Source organism: Salvelinus sp. IW2-2015, linkage group LG13 (genome assembly GCF_002910315.2).
Source record: "Salvelinus sp. IW2-2015 linkage group LG13, ASM291031v2, whole genome shotgun sequence".
NCBI classification, from domain to species: domain Eukaryota; kingdom Metazoa; phylum Chordata; class Actinopteri; order Salmoniformes; family Salmonidae; genus Salvelinus; species Salvelinus sp. IW2-2015.
The window spans coordinates 46,174,134-46,197,399 of NC_036853.1; the positions used below are offsets into that span (position 1 = coordinate 46,174,134).

Below are 23,266 nucleotides of genomic sequence, written 5' to 3' on the forward strand. Positions count from 1 at the left end.
TAAGACATTGTATTATACCTTTTAAAAGCCATATTTAGATGACCCTCGTTAAACCATGCGGCCTGTTTGCAATTCAGCCAATCGTGAAGAATAGAACTGACTACTTCAAAAATGGGAATTTGTGATCCAATGGCGGCATGCCCATGCTTGTACCAAAGGCGTAGGAATGTCACATACAAGAATGAGTCCTCTATCTCTATGGTGTGGCTTACATTTTTGTTGTAAAGTTGTATTTTTTTTCCAAAGACTGCAATGGTTAAAGAGTGGTATCTAGTCAACCTTGCTGGTGTGTTACTGTTGTGTATATTTAAACAGTGTATACAGTATATATTGCAATACGATCAGAAATGCCTTTCCATGCAAGTATAGCGTGTTTGTCATTATATTGATGGTGCAAATTTTAGTACTACATATAAAACTGTCATTATTCAACAGGTTTGTAGAGTTAAATAACTGTTAGGGCAGCTTATTAATACATTGGGAGGGTTTCTATTTTATTAAGATGTTATATATGTCTGCATAAATCCTATTTTATCAATTTTAATGTCTTTTATATAATGATGCACTCCTGAGGTTTACAGACAGTGGACCGCGTTCGAGCGGATCATCTTTTGTCAAGTCGGTGGGACACCGTTGTTGTCACCTGTCAAAGTGTGTGAATTATGGGATACAAAATGATCCACTTTGTGCCATACATGTCGACTGCATGAACTTTACAAAAAATCAAAGGAACCTACTTCATCCCTGGCAGCCGCCATCCCCTGCATTGCGGGAGGCTCTATTGTCCTTACAAATCATTAGGCTGTTTTTTGTTAAACCCACAGACACATGACCAAAGACATGACTGAAACAGAACAACAACTTTGCCTCGATTTGTATGTTACTAGTGGATATATACAAAATGAATGTGATATGAGAGTCTCTCTCATTGTTTGTACAAGACACACACTGATTACAAATTATGATTGTGTGATATGGGAGTTGGAGACATGATTATTTTAACACTATAAAGAAATACTTTTATAAAAATGGCACACTGGTATGTTCATCTGAGATTTGTTGTAAAACCACGTGTCCAACTTTGGCTGTCGCAGTTGCTCCCCCCCAATTTCACTCCTCGAATTTCTCTAGTCGTTTGCTTAAGCCTCACACGCAAAGGCGCACCCAGTGCCTTCAATCCTCCTCCGACCCCAAGGGAGATTGTCCTGGGGTGTATTCATAAGTGCACAATGGAAACATTTATTTTGGGGACAAATTCAGTTAGTCCCTACCRGTTTCAACCTGGTTGCTTCCTTTAGGTTCCTAATGAATGTACCCCAGGTCAGGGGGTGAGGAYAATGAATTCTACATTATTATATTCAGGAACATGGCATTTCCAGACCATGTAACCAGAACTGGAAAAACTCCTGGCCCTAGTTGGTCAAGGGGAGAAGGTCAGATGCCYCTTGATCAAGCTCAAGCTTTTGGAGTCACTTTTAAAATGTTCTTCCAGAACTGCTTTTCTCACTGTCTCATCCCACTGCACGCACACTTTAAAGGAATGGACAGATCTCAAATGTACCGGTAGGTAATAGGAAGTATGTATCCATTTGTTTTATTTGAGAACTTGTTTGTGTTGTATGCCGCCATAACTGGAGAGGAGTGAGAATGAAAGATGATCGCTGTAGACATGAAAATATGATTTCCAACGCCATATCGTTWGACCTTATGGAATGTTTAGTTTGTTTTTATTCTACGAATATTTATAGCAGAATAGTTAGTAGGAAATGCACATATCCACCTTAATAAACAGAAAATACCATACTCTGTCTGTCTCCTTGAAAACAAGCTAATCAGCTGTCAATTCTGTTTCACACACAAAATAACTAGGATCTTTATGAAAAAMGCAAATGCTTTATTATGCAAAACAATACCAAAACGTTATGTACAATGTCGTGATTACYATCCTAGACCTAGATTATGTTCAAAACAAGGCCTTTCAATTCCCATCCATCCATCCCTCACTCACTCCTCCTCCTCCTCTCCATTTCTCTCACTTGTCTCTCTAGCACCCTCACTTGATCCTCCAGGTCGGTTTTGTCGCCTCCGGTGCCAGAATGCCCTATACCCAATAGGACGCAGACGCTCACCAGGCCGGCCAATCGCAGCGCCGTAGTCTCTGTTCCAGCGCTGTGATCGCTTAGGATCAAGCCAAACAGTCCTAAAACCACACCCAGCTTCAGTAGCCACAGGACCCGCCTCAGAGTGGATGCCACCAAGCGGAAGGCCAGGGACAGCAGCCAGTAGCCAATGAGAGCCAGCAGAAGCCACTGACCGATATTGACCACAGCATCTGGGGTGATACTGTTAACAGGCATTTCAACTGGAAGAGAGATACATGATATTAGTGCATTTTCTGGTCTAGTATTCTTAAAAATGCTTCCTTGTCTCCATTACAAGATGTGGCAAAAACGTAGTCTTAGCAGTGTGTTGCTATGTAATTATTGTACCAGTAGGTTATAGTCACAAAGCCTAGTAGGTTACTTTTGGCAATGTGGAAAAAAAGGTTTGCCCGTCTGGCACACACGCCTAATCCAGGGCATGTCTGTCAGTGGGTAAAGGGCTCCCTTGGCAGGTCAGACTTTCATCCAGTTGTGTTGTGTGTGTGTGTGTCTACAGAGAACAATTACAGTAAATTACAATGTGAGAGTGTATCTAGTACTGTACATGGGTTGTGTGTTGAGATGTTGCACAATATGGGATCATTCAATAGATGACATTAGAATGATTTACTTAATTATTATTGTTGTATTGACAACTGTCTGTTCCATTATTGAATAGTGCACTGGTTATCAGCCCTGGTCCTGGGGAGCTACAGGTTGTGCAGGTTTTTTGCTCCAGCCCAGCTCTAATACACCAGATCCAACTAGTCAACTGCTCATCAAGACATTGATTAGGTGTGTTAGTGCTGGGCTGAAACAAAAGTCTGCACATGACATGCTTTAGCTCTCTGGGAACAGTATTGGTGACTGACTGGAGTATTGCATTAGCTTTCTGGGCCTGTATTCATAAAGTGGGAATAGGAGTGCTGATTTAGCATCAGTGTTGCCTTTAATATTATAATGAATGATCCTAGAGCAGCTGTTTACCATCAACTCCTGCTGCCCTCAGGAACTGGGTGAGGTACTTCATAACCACATTTGCGCCACTGGCCGCTACCGCAGCCAGATACTTGACCAACTGAAAGAAACACTGATAGGAGGGGAGAGAGAGAGTTYATATAGGGTTCTGTTTGAGGCAAACACATGGGTCACTAAATACGGAAATAAAACAAGCATGCACAAGGGTTCCCGTATAGGCCGACTTGTTGCTACTTGCACCTACCTAATTCGACAAAAACMGACATCATTAGACTAAGAATTTATGATACATACTACTCTTAAATTGAATTTAGAGCAGGCTATTCTTTGTTCCTCACCTTCTGTGCAGTTTCAACAGACCGCGCCCCGATAAGGTGGACAAGGTAACCGTGCGCSTCCTGGGACCAATCCGTGAGCGTCTCCCGGAGGACTTGTATTCCCGGGGAATAGTTAAATGCCTTGTCGAAGCGACTATATTCTCCCGAACAAGTAACGTTAACTACCACGGTGCTCAGCACACACAAGACGAAACACACTTTCATTTTTTCAGACGCCTTATGTAAAATCAAACAATTAAAAAAACATCCAACGTCTTTAGATTTAGTTGAATATGGTTTCKCTGCATAAACATATGCTGCAACAATCTAAACTGGCCACTCTACGGACAGAAACATATTGGCTACAATGTAGCCTATGTCTTACATATGGAAAGGGAAAAAAACATAGTCTACCTACAGTTTCCAGGATATAGAAAGTGGGCAGGTCAACACAAAATGTACTACAGTAGTTGCGTTGCCCTTCTTCATCTTTAAGTTTTATTGGCAAATCGCAATCAACTGACAAGTGCATWCACCGCCACCTACTGTACTGGAGTGTGACGACCTAGCTATACCACTACAGTATATTCTCTTGACTAACCCTGGATTTCTAATAAAATAAAATAACTCCGCGCAAACCTCACCACTCCCATCACCCCCACCCAAAATACCATCCACTCCCGTCCAACCTCTGACCCTGTCAAACACACTCTCCCTTTCTACACACATTTCACAAAATGGTAATACATGTTCAACCGTTTCCTCTACCATACAGCCATTACACATTCCAGTACCATATTTCCTATCAATTAAAAAAATGAATTCAATCCCGTATGCCCTAATCTCATCCTACACAACATAACCTCCTCCCTTTTGTTCTCATCACATGACACTATCTCCCGTAAAGATGTCCTTGTACTATAAAAAAAATGTCTGCCCTTACTACTTTCATCCCATTGTCTCTGCCAGCAATCTAACCCATTTTTTCCCCCCGAATGAATGTTTTAATCTCTCCTCTACCCAACTGCACCTGTATATCCACAATAGTACTTTTCACTGCTCTTTTTGCTGTTATATCTACTATATTATTTCCATAAACTCCTGCATGAGCCGGAATCCAACCGAACTAAATGTCAATACCATTTCTTTGTAGTACCAACAACTGCATCATTACTTCTAACCATAAATCATCACGTTCTGACTTTCCAGAACTACACAAAACCGATGCAGAGTTCGAACATATTACTACTCTTCTTGGTTGCACCTCCTCTATTCATTGCTATCCAACAATTATCGCAAACATTTCCGTTGAATATACAGACAAATCATTTGTTAGACTTGCATAGACTAACATCGAACTCAAGAATAAATACACTTGCTCCCGTCTTTCCATTCATCGTATCCTTTGAACCATCTGWATACACTGCAATACAATAATACAACTGATTACTAATATATTGATCGACTATTATTCCCTCATTATCTTCTTCACACCACTGTTTATTTTTTCGATCAGGCTAAAATCAAGTTAACTTGCCCTAGCCTTCTATTTGCAATTTAAATGAGGGTTTGCGTAGACTGGATGGAATTCCTGAAACGTTGACGCCGTAAAACCTGCCCACCGGGTAGAAAAAGGGAAATAGGGCACGCTCGCCACCTACTGTCAAGAAGCCGACATTAAATAGCTTATCCTGCAGGTCGCAACGTTTTACAACGTTCCGATTGAAATAGGCCATGTAGAACAAACATGCTCCTCTGACATGCAGAATAAGGATTCACATTAGCTCTGTTCATGTKATTTCTATCTGCAACGTTCGACAACGTTTGGCAGTTGACGGCCKCAAATMTATTTTATACCAACCTTTATTTTCATACCCTCATCTCCTGTTGTTGTCTATTTGTTCGACCACTTAAAAATATGTAGTAGTAGTAGGTGTTTATATCACACACAAAATAGCTAAAATAAATGTCTGAACAAAATAAGTGAAATTAAAGTTGATTTATTCAACTGTTATCATGTGCCCGGTGTTTACTTCATTACCTATGGTCCTGGTCAAAAGTAGTGCACTATATAGGGAATAGGGTGCCATTTGGGACACATTCAGGGTCTTCTTCCATTACTTGTTCCTCTGGGCTTGGGCCTTGCAGGTCAGGTAGGCCAGCTTGGTGGTGAGCTGCTCAGTGAAGAGGGGGTGGAACACCAGCATGATCCTCAACATGTTGCCTTTACGGGCCTCGTCCACCGGAGTCTGGCCCCAGATATCTATCTCCTGGGTGGGAGGGGAGGAGGAGAAAGAGAGGAGAAGAGGAAGGGCAGGAGAGAGAAGGACATGAGAAGAGAGGTGAGGTAAGGTTGAGGAGTGGATCGGACTCTAAGGTGAATTTGGAAAAAGGACATTAATTTCAATTGTCAAATGTAGTGGTGGTATGTTGAGGATGCTGCTGAAACTCTAACTGTAGAGTAAAAACACTTAGGTGGCATAACGGTCCAGTTGCTACAATACTTTGGTGAAGATTAAATTACTACCTCRTTTACCTCTCCTACCCCACCCTGAGATGAGCAGGGTCGCACTGTAGCAAAACCTTTCAAAACGTTGTGCAACTGAAAATGTGTTTCTTATTGGACAAGTTCAGATAGTACCTCCCTGTTTCAGCCMGTTTGCTTCCGTTTAGTGCCTAGTGAGTGAACATGACCCTGGTTCTTACCAGAGGGTGGCCCCATACTGACCCACGGCTTCTTATACCTCACACCTCCCTTTCCGTCTAACCCATTTGGTAGATCAGGGGCTGTATTCACTAGGCACGAAATGGAAGAAAACGGGTCGAAACTTTGAGGAACTGGGAGGGACTACCTGCACTTGTCCAATAAGAAATACTTGTTTTTGTTTTTCAGTTGCTCAGAGTTTTGCAACATTTTTCACTAATGAATATGACCCTGGTTCTTACCAGCGGGGTTGCCCCATACTCCAGCAGCCTGCGGACRATGACTGTGTCCCTCATCTTGACAGCCAGGTGCATGGCCGTGCGTCCATTGTAGTCCTTAGAGTCCATGTCCACTCCAGACAGTGCCCAGGCATGAAGCAGCTGGTAGTCTTTCTTGGCAACCGCCCTGAGAGGGAGGGAGCGGTGGGAGAGGGAGGGAGCGGTGGGAGAGGGAGGGAGATCGCGGGAAATGGGAGGAGGGGGAGAGAGAGACGTGGGTCAATATTTCTATAACAAGAGTGGCATCTTATTTTTGAATAATGAAAGCACGGCTCAAAATGATTCATGTTAATGAATAAGGAGTTACTCACTGCAGCAGCTCCACGCCGATCCTCACTGCGGGCATAGCCAGTGACGCCTCTCTCATCCTCAGGAACTTGATGACGTCATAATGCCTGACATGCAAATGTGAGCCACCATTATCTGGCTTTAGTGTGTGTGCTTTCAATGTTGCTTTATTAGTCCACTTCTAGACTTATTCCAGGTAGGCTACTTACAATGACGCTTTGACAAAGCAGAGCAGGGTTAGTGGGCTACCTGTTGATAATGGCCAGGCGTAGGGGTGTGTTTCCGAAGCGGTCTTTCAAATGCTGGGAGGCTCCTTTGGCCAGCAGGTACTTGACCATGTCCAGGTTACCGATCTCACAGGCCTTCAGCAGGGGTTTGGTGCCGTCATAGTCCCCACAGTTCACATCCATCTGAGGGGGGGTATATGCAAGACAAGTGTGTGTGAGAGAAGAAAATGTACCCAAATAAAGAAAACACAGACACACACACACACTACTGCACACATTTTCTAGGATCTCCTGGAGGGAYAGGAAGTCGTTGTTCTCTACAGCTCCGTTAGCGAAGGAGGGAAGCAACTCTCCCAACAGTCCCTTGCGCTCCTGAAGGAAACACAAAGAGTTGAACCAGGTATTTATCATCATGGAGTAGGTGTGAAAGTCATGTGTAACATCACTGATACATGGGCAAATGGGTCTATCCAAATTATAGATGAACTCATATGGCCTTGCCTCTATGTCCTTGTTCCGAAGCCAGCTGAGCTCTAGGACCTTGCCCAGCCATTGCAGAAACGTCTTGTCCCTGATCACAGGGCCTGCGATCACGATCGGTTTTAGGCTGAGATCCCTCGCTGGGGTTTTCTCCATAGCTGTGACAAAGAGCAGGTGGTATGTATTACGATAGATAAACACGCAGAATGAGTAAAAGCTCGGTAGCTTTGATATATCTAGCTACTCTGCTAACGTTACTAGTAGCTAGCTAGCGCATCAAATTTAGGTAGCTAGCTAATTGCAGCACTTAGCTATCTTCTCTCTGCTGCATATTGAAGTGGTGAACTAACTAGAGTAGCTTACTACCTTTCTATAGTATCACGTTAKTTTACAAACATTGAACAGTTAGTTCATGTAAGCAAACTAGTTTGCTCATCAAGGTATTAGAGCTTGTCAACAAACCAACACAACCGTTGGAGGGCGCGCGAGATGAARGGCCAGATTATTTTGTTGCTTTTSTTTTACAACTGGTCATGTCCACTAGGTGGTAGCAAAGCCATTATATTGATCTAAATACAAGCCTCTTTTGGTGGCGCAAAATGACAAHTGTGCATACACTTGTTCTTCGACCAGATACAGTAGYTTTAATTCACTATTTGTAAAGACCTTGGGTTGTTTAGGCAAAAAAGTTCACCCTGTTGCTGTCAATTGTCAGTGAAAGCAATGGGATGTTGACGACCATGATGATGGTATATTTGTGGCCGTTGGACGAAGCTCTATGGGCCTGTGTAGCGGAAAATTCCCTTGGCAGAAGAACGAGAGATATTGTGGCCGTGGCTACCTTCACTTAAAATAAAGAACGTCATCGCCTTCTGACACCAGCGGAATGTTTTCGAGAGAGGGAAAAAAGGGGAGGGAAGAGAACACCTAATCATCGTATATTTATTTATAAAGGGAGCTTCTTATATATTGTTGTCCGCCATAATATAAAAAAATGTTAATAATGTTAGTTGAATAAGTACTGTAAGAGCGAGAAGAAGGATATGGGAAAAATGGAGGTTAGGAAGGGTTGGATTAGGAAAAAGAAGAGGGGTGGATGTTGTGTGGGTGGGTAGGAGAGTAGGTCAATGAAGGAGGGCGGCCAGAGAGGAACCAAACAGATGCAGTTTTGTGGGTGTAAATATGCTGGAGTCGAGACTCCATCGAACACGTGAACAGCGGCTCAGTCCAACTCCACTATACCCTTAACCTGCGCTCCCTCTCCAGATGGCAACCCTATTCCCTAATATAGTGAGCTACTGTTTGACCAGTTTAAGTGGCCCACTTATTAGGGGAATATGTGCTCATTTGGCCACAATTCCACTGTCTTCTGAAGGGGAAGGAGAAGGACTTGCTGAGGGAAGAAGAAACAGTGAGAGCTGAAGGGAGGTTCCAGGAGGTCTGGCAGCTGGATGGCCCAGTCACTGTGTGTGTGTGTGTGTGTGGTGGTGTGTGTTTGTGTGTGTGTGGTGTGTGTGTGTGTGTGTGTGTGTGTTGTGTGTGTGTGTGTGTGTGTGTGTGTGTGTGTGTGTTTGTTGCTGGCCTGTCCTGTTGTGGTTTCGACACATGGATAGAAGACGAGAGTGGAATCTCTCTGGCCTAGTGCCTAGAATGGGAGAAAAGGCTTTGATTCGAACGATACCAGGAAGTGTACTGTACATGGGAGCCAACCAAAATGCAGTCAACTGTTCCAAATGGTTCCATTCAGTTCCATCCATTCACTGGAGGTTTCATCTGGCTCCCAGAGCACATACATAACCTGGTTACAGTAACACTTCCTGGAGAATCTTAAGATGACATTTYATGTCTAAACCTTCTTCATGTTGTTCTATCATTCTAGGCATTCTAGCGTCCTGTTCATGAGGTGTACTTGTACATCAAGCTGCCTCACGCTGCAGAAACAGGCGATATACAGCCCCTATGGGCCGTTCTGGCTTGGACAAGGCAAACTTGTGTTCTAGAGAGAGAGAARACTTTGTCCTGACTATCCGGAGAGAAGATGAGCGGGACCTACTATCAGAACAAATGGAGATAATTTTACAAATGCATTTTGAAGAACAGTATTTTTGATATAAATGATTTTATTTAGGTGYTAATATACAAAACAAATGAGGAATTTAGGGGAAATTAAACCATTATTTAACACTGCATTGTAGTAAAATACTGCATACTATGGAATAACATCCAAATCAATTCCACAGCTTCATGTTACACATTCAAAGACATAACATAAAGCCACAATGGTAGAAACTTAAACAAACCATCAGTGGCGGACAAATCATCAGTATCATAASAGGGGAATTGGTGGAAATCTGTCTGTAGATGTGATTGGTCAGTTAAAGTCCTTCTGCGGCTGTTATTGGTCAGTTGAAGTCGGGGGCAGTGACCAGTATGGGAGTCGAGGGAACATCTTGATTGAGAGACTGGAAGTGAGAGAGAAAGAAAGTAAAAGGGAGAGTAGAAAAATAGATTAACTAATGTGAAGGAACATTTTACATTGACTTCAGGTGTCCCTGACAGTAATTTKCACGGCACTACTCTAATTTCTGCCCTGTGGCATCCTCTGTGTATTTACACAATCTTGTAAAAAAATATATTTGTACGGAAACAATCTCTCTGAAAAAATGGCCYTTGTTTTTACCGCCCTTTCATTTTGTTTGGATTCTGTCTTGAAATATTATTCCTCATTGCCAGCACTCTTGTTTTAAATATGGCAAGCATATGTTGTGATCATAAACAATAAACATATAATAATAACATTTAGACTGAACATATCTGCAAAAAAATCCAAGTAAAGAAATTAAAATATCTATTCCCACCACATCCTATGATGAATATGATCATGGTAATTAAGCAATAATACCCCAGATAATAACGAATTTTACAGTGATAAACAAAATATTAAAGGGGAAGTATTTTACAATTTTTTTATTTAATTTTATTCAACCTTTATTTAACTAGACAAGTCAGTTACTAACAAATTCTTATTTACAATGACGGCCTAGATGGTTCGATGGTTCCTAACCCGGAAAGTAGTCTATGGGCCAGGAGACACTGTAATCTGTAATCTGCATGTACTCTACACACAAACATACACATTGTAATGTTGRGGTATTGTGGACTTTATATTGTACATTTGTAATAATAGAGTAATAATGTATTTTATGATGTATTGTTTTATTTATGATGTAGGCTGTTGTGTTTTACTGTGATGCAATTGTTTTAACACTGTTTGGACCCCAGGAAGAGTAGCTGCAGAATGGGGATCTTAATAAATACTAAATATAATGTAAATGGAGTCTTGTAATCTACAACTGTAAATTGAATAAAATACTAAAGTTCCCCTTTAATGTATTTTCCTGTCTGTCTTACTGAGTATGGTCCGAAACTCCTCCTCTTTTTGTACAGGATGTAAGAGAGCGTTGAGGAGATGGTGATCTGGATGATGGTGAAGAGAAGGAGGGACGACTTTACTCCATAACTGAACACCTGAGGTAAAGAGAGAGAGAGAGAGAGAGAGAGAGAGAGAGAGAGAGAGAGAGAGAAGAGATGAGAGAGAGAGAGAGAGAGAGAGACGGGAGCGAGGGAGAGTCAGGAGAGTGAGAAGCTAAGTTAAACTGAAGCACAGTAATTGTAAGAACAGTTTTCACACACCGGTTTAGTAAATATTGCATTGTGCATGTGAAACAGATCATTTGAATATGAGAGATTTATCATTTCAAGATAAATAATTTTTCTCCAATGAGTCAGTAACATATGCATCACAGAACACGTTGGTACAACTACAGTACCACGTTTAAAGTTTGGACACACCTACTCATCAAGGGTTTTCTTTATTTTTACTATGTTCTACATTGTAGAATAATGAGGGAAAGACATCAAAACTATGCAATAAACCACATATTGGAATCATCTAGTAACCAAAAAGGTTACACAAAGTCAAAAATAATTTTATATTACTTAGATTCTTCAAAGTAAAGTCCACCCTTGCTTGATAAACGCTTTTGCACATTTCTTGGCATTCATCTCAACCAGCTTCATGAGAATGCTTTTCCAAACATCTTGAAGGATTCCCACATATGGCTGAGCACTTGTGGCTGCTTTTCCTTCACTCTGCAGTCCAACTCATATCCCAAACCATCTCAATTGGGTTGAAGGTAGGTGATTGTGGAGTCCATCACTGAATGCAGCTTCCACCACTCTCCTTCTTGGTCAATATAGCCGGTGACACAGCCATGGATAGCCTGGTATTTGTGGGCCATTGTCCTGTTGAAAAACAAAGTGTATTGTCCCACTGAAGCCAAACCAGCTAATGTGGGCACTATCGCTTGCAGAATGCTGTGGGTAGCCATGGCTCGGGAGTGTGCTTGAATGTCTAAATAAATCAGCCAGGACAAAGCGTCAGCCTCTCCAGAAAGCACCCCCGCACCATCACACCCTCCTCCTCCCATGCTGTCAGCAGGTGTGGAACGCAAGGACAGCGGACGAGGATGCATCCGGTGTACAGCGCTACGTCTGCGTCTCGACAAAGACAAGGCGGTGTGGAAGCCAAAATCTGCAAATTATGGACATCAATGCAGACCAAAGGGACAGATTTTCACGCGGTTCTACATCGGTCCATTGCTCGTGTTATACTATGGGCCCGAAGCAAGTGCCTCTTCTCTTATTGATGTCCTTTAGTAGTGGGTTCTTTTTGCAGAAAATTCAAAGCCATCACTCAAAGAAATATATTTAGGTCACATACACTGTGGTTTGTCGCAGATCGTGTATGCGGGTTGTCTAGCGAAATCTTAGTGTTTTCTAGCTCCAACGGTGCGACGTAATATCTAAACAAGTAATATCTTACACCATTTCGACAACATATATCCAGAGTTAAACCACAAGTAAAGGAATGGGAATTTGACGAATATATCATAATAATGGATGAGCAATGCAGATGCGGCAGAGTGAGAACTAGATAAGTAAATAGAAGTAGATAACAGTAGTATAGCATGTTGAAGTCGCGAAGTTTTACTACACCTTAGTAAATACTATTTAAAATTCAGTGTTTTCACGAATTCTGACATTTAAATCCTATGAAAAATATCCCTGTCATTAGGTCAGTTTAGGATCACGCAACTTTATTTTAAGAATGTGAAATTTCAGAAATAATCAAGATTAGAGACGAAATTATTTATTTCAGCTTTTATTTATTTCATCAGATTCCCAGTGGGTCAGAAGTTTACATACACTCAATTAGTATTTGGTAGCATTGTCTTTAAATTTTTTAACTTGGGTCAAACGTTTTGGGAAGCCTTCTACAAGCTTCCCACAATAAGTTGGGTGAATTTTAGCCCATTCTTCCTCACAGAGCTGGTGTAACTGAGTCAGGTTTGTAGGCCTCCTTMCTCGCACACACTTTTTCAGTTCTGCCCACAAATGTTCTATAGGATTGAGGTCAGGGCTTTGTGATGGCCACTCCAATACCTTGACTTTGTTGTCCAGAAGCCATTTTGCCACAACTTTGGGAGTKTGCTTGGGGTCATTGTCCATTTGKAAGACCCATTTGCGACCAAACTTCAACTTCCTGACTGAAACAAGTCTCTTCTTTTTATTACCTCTGCAGCAGAGGTAACTCTGGYTCTTCCTTTCCTGTGGCGGTCCTCATGAGAGCCAATTTCTTCATAGCGCTTGATGGTTTTTGCAGCTGCACTTGAATAAATGTTCCGTATTGACTGACCTTCATGTCTTAAAGTAATGATGGAATGTTGTTTCTCTTTGCTTATTTGAGCTGTTCTTGCCATAATATGGAATTGGTCTTTTACCAAATAGGGCTATCTTCTGTATACCAATCCTACCTTGTCACAACACAACTGATTGTCTCAAACGCATTAAGAATGAAAGAAATTCTGCAAATTACCTTTTAACAAGGCTCACCTGTTAATTGAAATGCATTCCAGGTGACTACCTCATGAAGTTGGTTGAGAGAATGCCAAGAGTGTGCAAAGCTGTCATCAAGGCAAAGGGTGGCTACTTTGAAGAATCTCAAATATATTTTGATTTGTTTAACACTTTTTTGGTTACTACATGAATCCATATGTGTGATTTCATAGTTTTGATGTCTTCACTATTATTCTACAATGTAGAAAATAGTAAAAATATAGAAAAACCCTTGAACGAGTAGGTGTGTCCAAACTTTTGAAGAGGGAGATATAAGGATGTATGTGATGAGTATTCGTAGAGTGTGTTCTCTGTGTGTCTCTGTGCGTCAGTATGTGTTTTATAGAGAAGTGTGGTTTGCCATGTGCGTGGAACAGGATGAGCATGTGTTGTGCTGTGTGTTTTATAGGCTGCGTCAGGATGCTGTTTGTCTAGAGATGGATGGTTTCTGTGCTCAGTGAGTGGTGGTTGTCTGTGACGCTCTGAAGAGTAGCTAGGAACGTAGAGAGAGAGGGAACCGTGTTCGAAGGGAGAACGTCGGAAGAGAGCGCTATAGTCATAGTACTGTGTGAAAGTTCTGATGATCGAATGCGTGTATATTTTCTCTGATTGTATGTATACTACCTGTGTGTTTCTGTGCGTCAGTATGTGTTTCCTGTGTGTTTCCTGTGCGTCAGTATGTGTTTCTGTGTGTGTGTTGCCCCGCGTTTCCTGTGCATGGCACTATCTCCACTCTGCTCAGCGGAAGCTGTTGTTTCACGGGGCTCATCATTAGCTACCAAAGAGACACTTCTGGGGTCGGCTGACTGGTCAAATAGGAGCAGCAGATAACACACAGCTGGCAACGCAGCCGCCCGTGGAGAACAGGAGCAGGTTAGGAAACGATGGTGTGTGTGGACAGGCAGCAAGGTTAGGGTAAACGATGGTCGTGTGTTGGACAGCAGCGAAGGTTAGAGTTTGATACTGTATACGCCGCTGTGAGGCCCACAGCGAGCTTAGTTTGTAAATAGGTAGGAAATATATGAGTGTGTGTGGACAGCTGCAAAGGTTAGGGAAACGAACTGGTGTGTGTGGACAGCAGCGGGGTTAGGAAACGACTGGTGTTGGTGTGGCACTTAAGCGCCAGCAAGGTTAACGGAATTATAGGTGTGTGTGTGAGAGCTGAGATGGAATTGAGAAAACAGAATGGTGTAGGTGCTCGCGCACAGAAAGTGAGAGTGTATATACGATGGTGTGTCGTGTATGGATGCCATAGGGTTTAATGAAGGGAGAACTTGTAATTGCATATTTCAGAATCCTAAGAATATGTGTTATGTGGACAGGGTTAGTGTCGTCAACAATAATGAGTCAGAATAAATAGCGACTGATGTGGCCTCGTAGAACGATCACAAATACCGCGTTGGGCATGAGGATAACAATAGGCCAGAATCAGACTGGTCGGTGTGTGTGGCAGGGTTACTGGAACGATGGTAGTGTTGTAATGTAGAGTTCTTGAGACACACCTAGGTTAGGCCTCATGAACCGATCGTTCAGTGTGTGGACAGGGTTTAGGGAACGGAGTTTTGATCTTGTTGTTGTATGTTGTGTATCAACTACGAGGTTTTTACTGAGACATTGTAGATAATGAGCGCGAATGGATGGTGTGATCCGTAGGATCCAGAGATAGAGCTAGAACGATATGGCTTGTGTGGTGCGACAGGACAATGTATTTAGGAATCATCGAACCGCCTGATTAAGTGTGAGTGTGTCTGGACAGGGGCTCATATATAAAAGGATAGCCGATGGGTGGTGTGTGTGTATCAGAGAGAAGAGAGAGCAGACAATTGGTGTGATGGTGTTGTCGCACAAGGAGTTATAAAGGAACTTGATTAGGTATTGTGTGGGTTGTTAGAGACGATTAGGGAATTAGAGTAGCAACGACCAATCGCTCCCTTTGCCGTGTTTGTGTGGTTAGATCAAGGGTTACAGCGTATAACGTATGCCGATATGCTGTGCTTGCGCCTTATCAGGGTGTACTTCGGCGTTCAAACATGAATCAACCAGCCTATCTATAATATGTGAGAGAAGAGGTAAGTTGACACGCACCATCACACGAGCCTCCATCCACAGAATGGGACAGATCTTATTTTCTCCATTCTGTACCACTAAAGATCAATAGTCTCTAGATGTAAGGAAGACTTCCTGTAGGCCCATCAGTTTACCGCTACCGTCAGAGGCAACTCACCCACTGATGGTCTGAGCGATGCGGAAGCCGAGTGATATTTCTCATTCTGGACCTATGTAAATACAATCACATTCCTTTGAGCTAACCTTCCTCCAGTGATTTTGAGACCATGGACAGAATTCTCACATGATCTGAAATCATAATGCGAGTGATGGCCCGTGTCCCATGACCACTTGAATATTCATACCCACTACTAGTCACATAATCTCCTACTGAAACACATGGGGACACAAACCTGCTCTCGCACCTCAGTTTGGCGTTTTCTCCTGGTTTTTGTGGTGGTCGACCAGGACCGTGTCATTTCGCTCTGGAGGCAACGCGGGCATGAGCATATCCATTGCTTGTATGCTTTGAGTCGTGGCTCCGAGGTTGGGGCTACTTTGGCCCACAGAGAGGCCCTGCTTCCGGACGATTTCCTCTCGCACCTTGGCGTGCTGCACAACGAAGGGCACTAGGTGGCAGTGTGTGTGTGTGCCACAGCCGTGATGACCGATGTGTGAGGCCTCGGGTATATGTAGTGTGTGTGCGAGTTCTCTGTGTTCTCCATTTTGGGTCCATTATGGTGTCTCGCTTTGTATGCTGATGTGAATGAATGTGGTAGACGTGTTGCAAAATACTGTCCCATATGATTGGTTGCTGTGTGTCCAAGATCTGATGGCGTCGCTAGATGCTCGAGTGTGTGTAAGTGTGTTTGTGTGGTGGTGTGTGTGTATGTGTGTGGCAACCAATGTAAGTGTTAGGAAGAATGGGTTTACTGTAGAGACATAAGTCACTGACCAAGCAGGGTTCTAAAAGCAGTGGGAAATCATGTACAAATACAGTTCCAATTCAGCGAAGCGCAAACACAGGTGTCAGACATGTGTCTAAATTTCCGCTCCGCAAGTCCATGTCCAGGAACATGTAACAAAAATGAGTTTGTAGTTTCCACCACTGTTTGTTTTATTAAGGGCTAACCTTACCATGTCGAGAGACGCGTCCAATTAGTACGCATAGCAAGTATGTTTGACGGCGCTTGCATGAAAGAGATTTCTACCATACACACATTCATAATGATATAGATATTAAAAAACATCAACAGATCTAGTTGCAATCCAAGTGATCAGCGCACGTCGATTCGACTTGACAATAAGGGATCATCCACAACACATATCTGAACATCTTAGAGTGGCTGAACTCACAACAGGACACTCTGGGCCGGCGGCACGGTAGCCAAGTGGCTTTTAGAGGCGTTGGACCTAAGTAACCCGAACAGTCTGCATCAGAATCGATCGCCCGAGCTGACATGGTACAGCAAGATACTGTCATTCATGTCCTAAGAAACAAGGCAGTTTAACACATCCTCCTCCCTGATATATATGCCATCGTCATTGTAAGGTAAGGAATTTGTTCTTACACGTGACTTGCCCTAAGTTTAAATAAAGGTAAAATCAATTTTTGGCTAGTATTTGTTTCTAAACTAACTAACCAACATTCATTTTTATCAAATCATATTTTTGTAGTAGTAAGCTACAGCATATAATACAATGTGAAGGGTATGAGGCGTTGGCACTGCAAAGCCCAACGCAGCCAGTAGTATAAATCCACTTTCCAGTCAGACCTTTGAGCTATTTGGTGTTCTTCTATCATAGCAGCAGCAAACGGCTGACTGAAGCGCCACCACAACCGAATCCTTTCTCCTGTCGTATGACGTCCATGTCTAATTTCATCACACGTCCTTCCGTTCACCTTCTCCTATCGTTGCGCTCACTTCTCAACTACTAGCGTGCCATCACACACACACACCGTAGCAGTAAAGCCGTCTGGGTATCGCGCACTAAGGACGAGAACAAGTACCAGCATCCTCATCATATCTTCTGTGATCTCTCTCACACAACACAACAACATCCCAGACAACCAACACGCAAGCCACACGATATCTCACAACACCGAGGTCCTACACAGCACACACGACACATCGCATCACCCATCACACACACACACATGCTCGTCAGTTTCTTGGCCAAAGCCCAAGTCTCTTCTTCCTTATTCAGCAATCTCTCGATCCCTATTGTAGACTCAAGTGGTTTCTTTGCAGAAAAATTCAACCAATCAGCACAATCCACAACGCACACAACACTACTAACTATATTGGCTCCCAATACGATGTGTCATCATCACTCAGCAACACGACAACATGCATCATACACACATGTCAGCACAAACAATATTTTCTAATCGACCGTGCCAACTGGCACTGGAGACCAGCGCGTTTTTGTGCGAGAGTGCGAATATGGAACTCATATGTGTTTTATGCAAGCTCCAAACAGGGTGCATCCAATATGGTCAACGTGCCACTAAAAAGAGGGACTAACTTAGCCTAAAACAAGCTCTCTCTTCACAATGTCAATAATCTGGTATACCAAAAATTTCACCCAACCGTGACTACACATAAGAGGGACTACTGTCCCAACTAGTCATCACAGTCGGAAAATCAAGTGCACCAGCATAAAGAGGAGACATACTGCCCGGAATGCGAAGTACTATACTCAGTGGAAATACTAAGATGCCTAACAAAAGAGGGTGAAACTATAACTGCCTATGATTGCATGAAATGGTGTCAAAAGCCAAGTGCCTGTCCAGACAAAAAGAGGGCGGACTGAACGTGCCCAAAGTAATCATATGGTCAAGGATTGCCCTAAAGATACAAAGAGGGCGCACATTTAGAATAAGAAAAAATAAGCAGTTTTCAAAGATATAAACAAAAAGAGTTTGAACCAAGAAAAAATCCCAACGGTTTTAAAAAGTTTTTTATAATACAGAGGCCCCATATCGATACATACCCCGCACTGTCTGAGATAATTCTCGAATGATAGCATATGTCAATATTAAATTCAGTTTTTCACCCAGCGAAAACACTCAGCCTACACACCTATCGCCAAACAGGACATATATTGATCAACTCAATGCGGGTGTAGTAAGAAAAGCGACGGTGGCTTAGGCAAAAACTCGTCCTAAGAATAAGGGCCGAAAACGCTAGGAAGATCAGACACTTCCTTAGGATACGAGAAAGACACCCGCAGGCTCATGAGAGCGTCAGTGCCAGTCCTCTTCTGGCTGTGCCGGTAGGGAATATTTATATATCAGCACATGAGCAAAGATGTTCAAAGATGTGCAACAATTGAATCGAAAAGGAAACTAAGCATGGATAATCCAATAGATAATAACAGATAGAAGAAATTAAGTTTTATTTTTCAGGAGATAACATTTGTCAAAGTTTGGTTTATACTTAAGAGACTGATCAAGATTAACCGCCAAGTGTTGGGAAAATCCAGGCAGGTCGGAGACCAGGTGTTTAGCATAGGGTGTTCGACACTAACCTCGAGAGTTACGAGGTGCACATGAACAGCTGGGAACTTGAATAAAAATGTCAAGCAGCAAAGGCCAGGCGACTATGTGGCGTTAGAAAAGTCAAGTTAGAAACCCATTGGGGTTGAGTCATCTACTCAGGCACCCGGTAAAGTTTTTCTCGTGGAAGCCTTGCTATTAGGTCCCCATAGAGCTTCGCTCCCAGACAGTCCTACTAAAGCGAGAGAGAGAATTGGAGAAAGAGAAGATGAATTAAGTAGATGGCAGAGCCAAGGAATTTGGTCTCCAAAAATGTTCATAAACCGCCTTTGTTACAAGTCAGTCCCTTGGTCAAAATGAATAATCAGGAATAAACTATCAGATTGGCTTTTCAGTAGCGCCCTGGATGTTACATATGAAGAGTTGAAAACAGCAGGTCTCGGGAACAGGTAGGGGGTGTCTATATATCCGCCGTAGGCGAGAAACGAGCTGAAACTGCGAATACGAAAGTCAAAGGCAGCCGTTCAGGACTGGGGACAGCTAACGTCCGAGTTCCATCATGCCCGTTTGCCCCGTGCCGGACGTATGGTCTACCGGGCTCAAGAGCTCTCGCGAGAGAGAGCAAAGATAAGAGAGAATGTTTCAAGGTAGTACGATGACCAGAGAGAGCCAAGACCTTTTCAAAATGATAATCATGTTCTAAAATGTATCAAAAGCATGGGTCAACTTATAGAGGCAATGCGAGTGGATTAAATATCAGTACATGTGGCTTTTTCATGAGCCGAGTCATTAATGTAGTTTGAAAACAGGCAGGTCTGGGACAGGTATCGAAGACGGTTCATCACCGCAGGCAGAACAGGCTGAAACTGAGAGCTTATGATAGGAGAGGACCATGGGGCCCGGAGCACTGGGGAACGAAGGGAGTCATCATTGCCCGCGTTTGCCCGCCTCGCACATAATATGGTCCTAGGCTCAGTTCTCCGAGAAGAGAGGAACAGAAAGAGAGAAACGAGTATAATTGTACGTACGAGAGCTATACTCTTAAAGTTTGCATCACAGCGCACAAGCTGGATAAGATAGGAGAAGTTAGCTTAAGCCAGGCCCTATATTACCTTAGGAGCTCGACCACTCCAGCCCCCCGACACAATATAGCCATTTGGGAGTCCTGGCATACAATTACGGGTTTCATTGTCCGCAGTGAGGTTCGGCCTGAGGAAAGAGGGCACCAATGTTGGAAAGGGGTCAAGGAGACATTTACTCCGCTGGCCACCCATCAGAAGAAACCCGCCGGACAGGTCCAAAAAGGAAGAAGATAACCCTCCACTCCAACACTTTAAAGAGAGCCATAACGCACCAGTCCCCGCGACACCACTAGAGGATATCTTCACACAGCGAACTATAAACAATCACCTGAGACAAGGACCGAGTATTCTACGCACAAAGATCTCCACCCAGCACAATATCCCAAGGAGTTTATTACCCGGGCGCCAAACCGCAGACAGGAAGATCCACGTCAGTAACTAACCGTCACCTTTCAAGTGACCGCACCCTGCCCAGGGACGGCATGAAAGAGCCACCAGTAAGCCAGTGACTTCAGCCCCTGTAATAGGGTAGAGGCAGAGAAATCCAGTGGGAGAGAGGGGAACCGCCAGCGCAGAGACAGCAAGGGCGGTTCGTTGCTCCAGAGCTTTCCGTTCACCTCACACTGCCTGGGCCAGACTATTCAGCTCAATCAGCCTAGACAATGTGAGACGCTTAAACTGAAGAATCAAGTCTTCAGTAAGAAGACTTCTAAAGGTTGAAACGCTACTCGCGAGATCCTGTCCTTGCGCTCTCACACTGGGTTAGTGCGTCAGTGAGGCCGGTGTCTCCCATAAAAATGGAGATCTATAGGAGAAGAGCGAAGACCTCCCGCCTGTTTGCTTAGAAAATTCTAGGGACAGATTAGGAAAGGCCTGCCGTCTTGTGACCGTAGCGTACGTATCGGTAGTTACGGCAGGAACAACTCGGAAAGGATGAGGTAGGAGGCAAGCCCAATGTAACGCTTTACTAGGTTAACAGTAAACCTTGAAATCAGACTTGCCTGTGAACAGGAAGCCAGTGTAAAGGGGCAAAGCTAGCAACTGAAAGAGTAATACATGTAATTTCTTCACCCATATTTTCATATGGCTTCCTGCCATGTCAGGCATTCTAGCAGCCGTTAATTTTAGTCAACTAAACTGAGAGTTTATTTATTTGTGCGTTTATCCAGCTGCCACTTGAATGATGTTCCGTAGGTATCCGGTGAAAAACATGTAGAGCCATGTACAGCACGTTATGTTCTAACCTACGCAGATATGTACTCAATATAGACATAGGATCTAATCTATTGCTGCAATCATATTGTGTTGAGATTCAGAAATGTTATGGTCTCTCCTGATCTTTTGCTCTAATGTTAACGTAGGATGCGAATAATATATCTGTTTGCTATGGCCGGTATCCATATCAGTCTTGATATGTTCGTCAAAAGAAGAGATCAGGGTCAAGAGTAAACGCCGAGCGTAACTTTACAACAGTTTTATTTCGAGACGACTTTTACAAAACCATCAAAGATTAATTGACAGATATTTAATGCGAGAAGAAATTCTCGTTTTTTCTCCCCTTTGGACTTATAGAAGCAAGCATCATATATATATAGAGTTTATGTGTCCGAGGTTTAAAAGTAGAGAAGTTTGCAGCCATCCCACTTTTCCTTATGTCTTGGAATAAACACTAAAGGCTCTCCTCAATGTCGAGGCAATTCCCTTTTGGAAAGGCTCACCACCTGTTTCATTGAAACTGTACAGCTGTGTGTCAATCCGCATAGCAGTGAAAGTTAACATTATAGTTTTGTTCTCCGAAGCATAACACATCCCCACACACAAAGCACTGGAGTTTTAGTTCATACTATATAGTGACACGAGACATAGTGGTCTAAAGCAAAGTGATAAACTTGAGTGGAACACCAGAGAATTGGTAAAGTGATGATTTGATCAAGAAGTGACACAACCCTAGAGCTCACAGAGACCAAACGATGATATACTATTTACCGTACTAGGTAAACCCATCTAAACCAGGCCAACTTGCTTTCTGTTTAAAACAAGGTGCCTCACTAGACCAATACATATCGGTCAAGTGCCAACAAAGAAGGGACGTAGCTGCCCCTGTTTAATCAGTGAGAAAAGAGCAGACGGAACAAATTGGGTACCTTTATACCATGGCCATATCTCGAACCCAGGAAGCTAGCGCACTCAAATGACTATGGCATGTCCCATCTCTCCTGGCTCATCGAAAAAAAGGTTTGAGGTTATTGCTAGAAAGAAATCAGTGAGTCTCTAGAGAGTAGATCCAAAGGATCAGAACTCGTCATCAAAGGCCAAAGAGAGGGTGGCTAACCTCGTTTGATTACACCACTTGTTTCTGTGGTTATTAACACCTTTACTACGATAATCCAAAGCTACAAATGTTTGATTTCACTAAGTCTTTGATGCAGACTAACCCATTTCCAACTATTAAATTCTGACAAAATGTCGAAAGACAATTAAGTAATGCCCACAAATAGACAATCTGCCACAGGAAAAACCCCTTGAACGAGATGATAGGCTGAGGTACACAAGACTCCTAGAGAAATCTGATGGCGGAAACTACCTAGTACTGGGATACTGGCACACAGAGAGCAGCCCAAGAGCACATACATGCGAACCATGCTATTCCATAATCAACGACTACTCAGCTACAGAAATCCAGCCACAGTCATAAACAAAACACCATATAAAGCTACATAAACCTTTTGGGAAGAGCGGCGGAACTGCTGAGAAGACACATATGCACAGACACCAGACCCAACACAGCTACTACACACAACAACCAACAGCACAGAAGCCAGTACATGTTAATATTCAGTTCTCGTACCATGGCTGATAATGTCCCATGAATGTGCTGTAGATGTAACGAATAGTGAAATGGCTAGCATCAGTTAGAGCGTGGTGCGTCACACACACCAAGACCATGATGAAAAGAGGACTAACAGTGGCATAGTGCTGGTGGTCACATTCATACTCCTGCCTAGTGTGGTTGCGGGGCCAGGGGGTGTTACACGGTGTCTCTGGGTTGTTGTGGAGATCAATGAAGTAGATGATGAGGGCCAGGAGAGAAACCAAATGGCAACCAGTGTCACCACATACACCACCCAGCTAGAGGGACAGAGGGAGAGAGAAAAAGAGAGAGAGAGAGAGGGAGAAAGAGATAGGTGTCACACCCTGACCTTAGTATTTTGTTTTCTTTATTATTTTTGGTTAGGTCAGGGTGTGACAAGGGTGACTACTATGT

The 23,266-nt window shown here is 43.1% G+C and overlaps 3 protein-coding genes across 4 annotated transcripts in view; all 3 read right to left on the bottom strand.

Annotated features, from left to right (window-relative positions):
- Positions 1 to 1,871: 1,871 nt before the first annotated feature.
- Positions 1,872 to 4,085, bottom strand: LOC111971585 (voltage-gated monoatomic cation channel TMEM109). The gene is made up of 3 exons (XM_023998428.3): positions 3,458 to 4,085; positions 3,129 to 3,231; positions 1,872 to 2,362 (listed from the first exon to the last, which is right to left on the bottom strand). Exons 1-3 carry the CDS (start codon positions 3,659 to 3,661, stop codon positions 2,001 to 2,003), a joined length of 669 nt encoding a protein of 222 aa, XP_023854196.1. The 5' UTR covers positions 3,662 to 4,085; the 3' UTR covers positions 1,872 to 2,000.
- Positions 4,086 to 5,420: 1,335 nt separating this feature from the next.
- Positions 5,421 to 7,652, bottom strand: LOC111972081 (L-asparaginase). Of its 2 annotated transcripts, XM_023998924.2 has the most exons (5): positions 7,210 to 7,652; positions 6,956 to 7,116; positions 6,730 to 6,813; positions 6,383 to 6,545; positions 5,421 to 5,706 (listed from the first exon to the last, which is right to left on the bottom strand). In XM_023998924.2, exons 1-5 carry the CDS (start codon positions 7,567 to 7,569, stop codon positions 5,554 to 5,556), a joined length of 921 nt encoding a protein of 306 aa, XP_023854692.1. In that variant the 5' UTR covers positions 7,570 to 7,652; the 3' UTR covers positions 5,421 to 5,553. The 2 variants fall into 2 exon arrangements, with proteins under 2 accessions (XP_023854692.1, XP_023854691.1); XM_023998923.2 differs by having other exon boundaries at positions 6,956 to 7,652.
- Positions 7,653 to 9,513: 1,861 nt separating this feature from the next.
- LOC111971586 (uncharacterized) overlaps positions 9,514 to 23,266 on the bottom strand; it is a 25,613-nt gene continuing 11,860 nt past the window's right edge. Inside the window, exons 4-6 of the mRNA XM_070446369.1 lie at positions 22,966 to 23,109; positions 10,825 to 10,941; positions 9,514 to 9,875 (exon numbers count right to left, since the gene is read on the bottom strand). Of these exons, the coding sequence (XP_070302470.1) occupies positions 9,816 to 9,875; positions 10,825 to 10,941; positions 22,966 to 23,109 (321 nt within the window). The 3' untranslated portion in view covers positions 9,514 to 9,815. The remainder of the gene's footprint in view (positions 9,876 to 10,824; positions 10,942 to 22,965; positions 23,110 to 23,266) is intronic.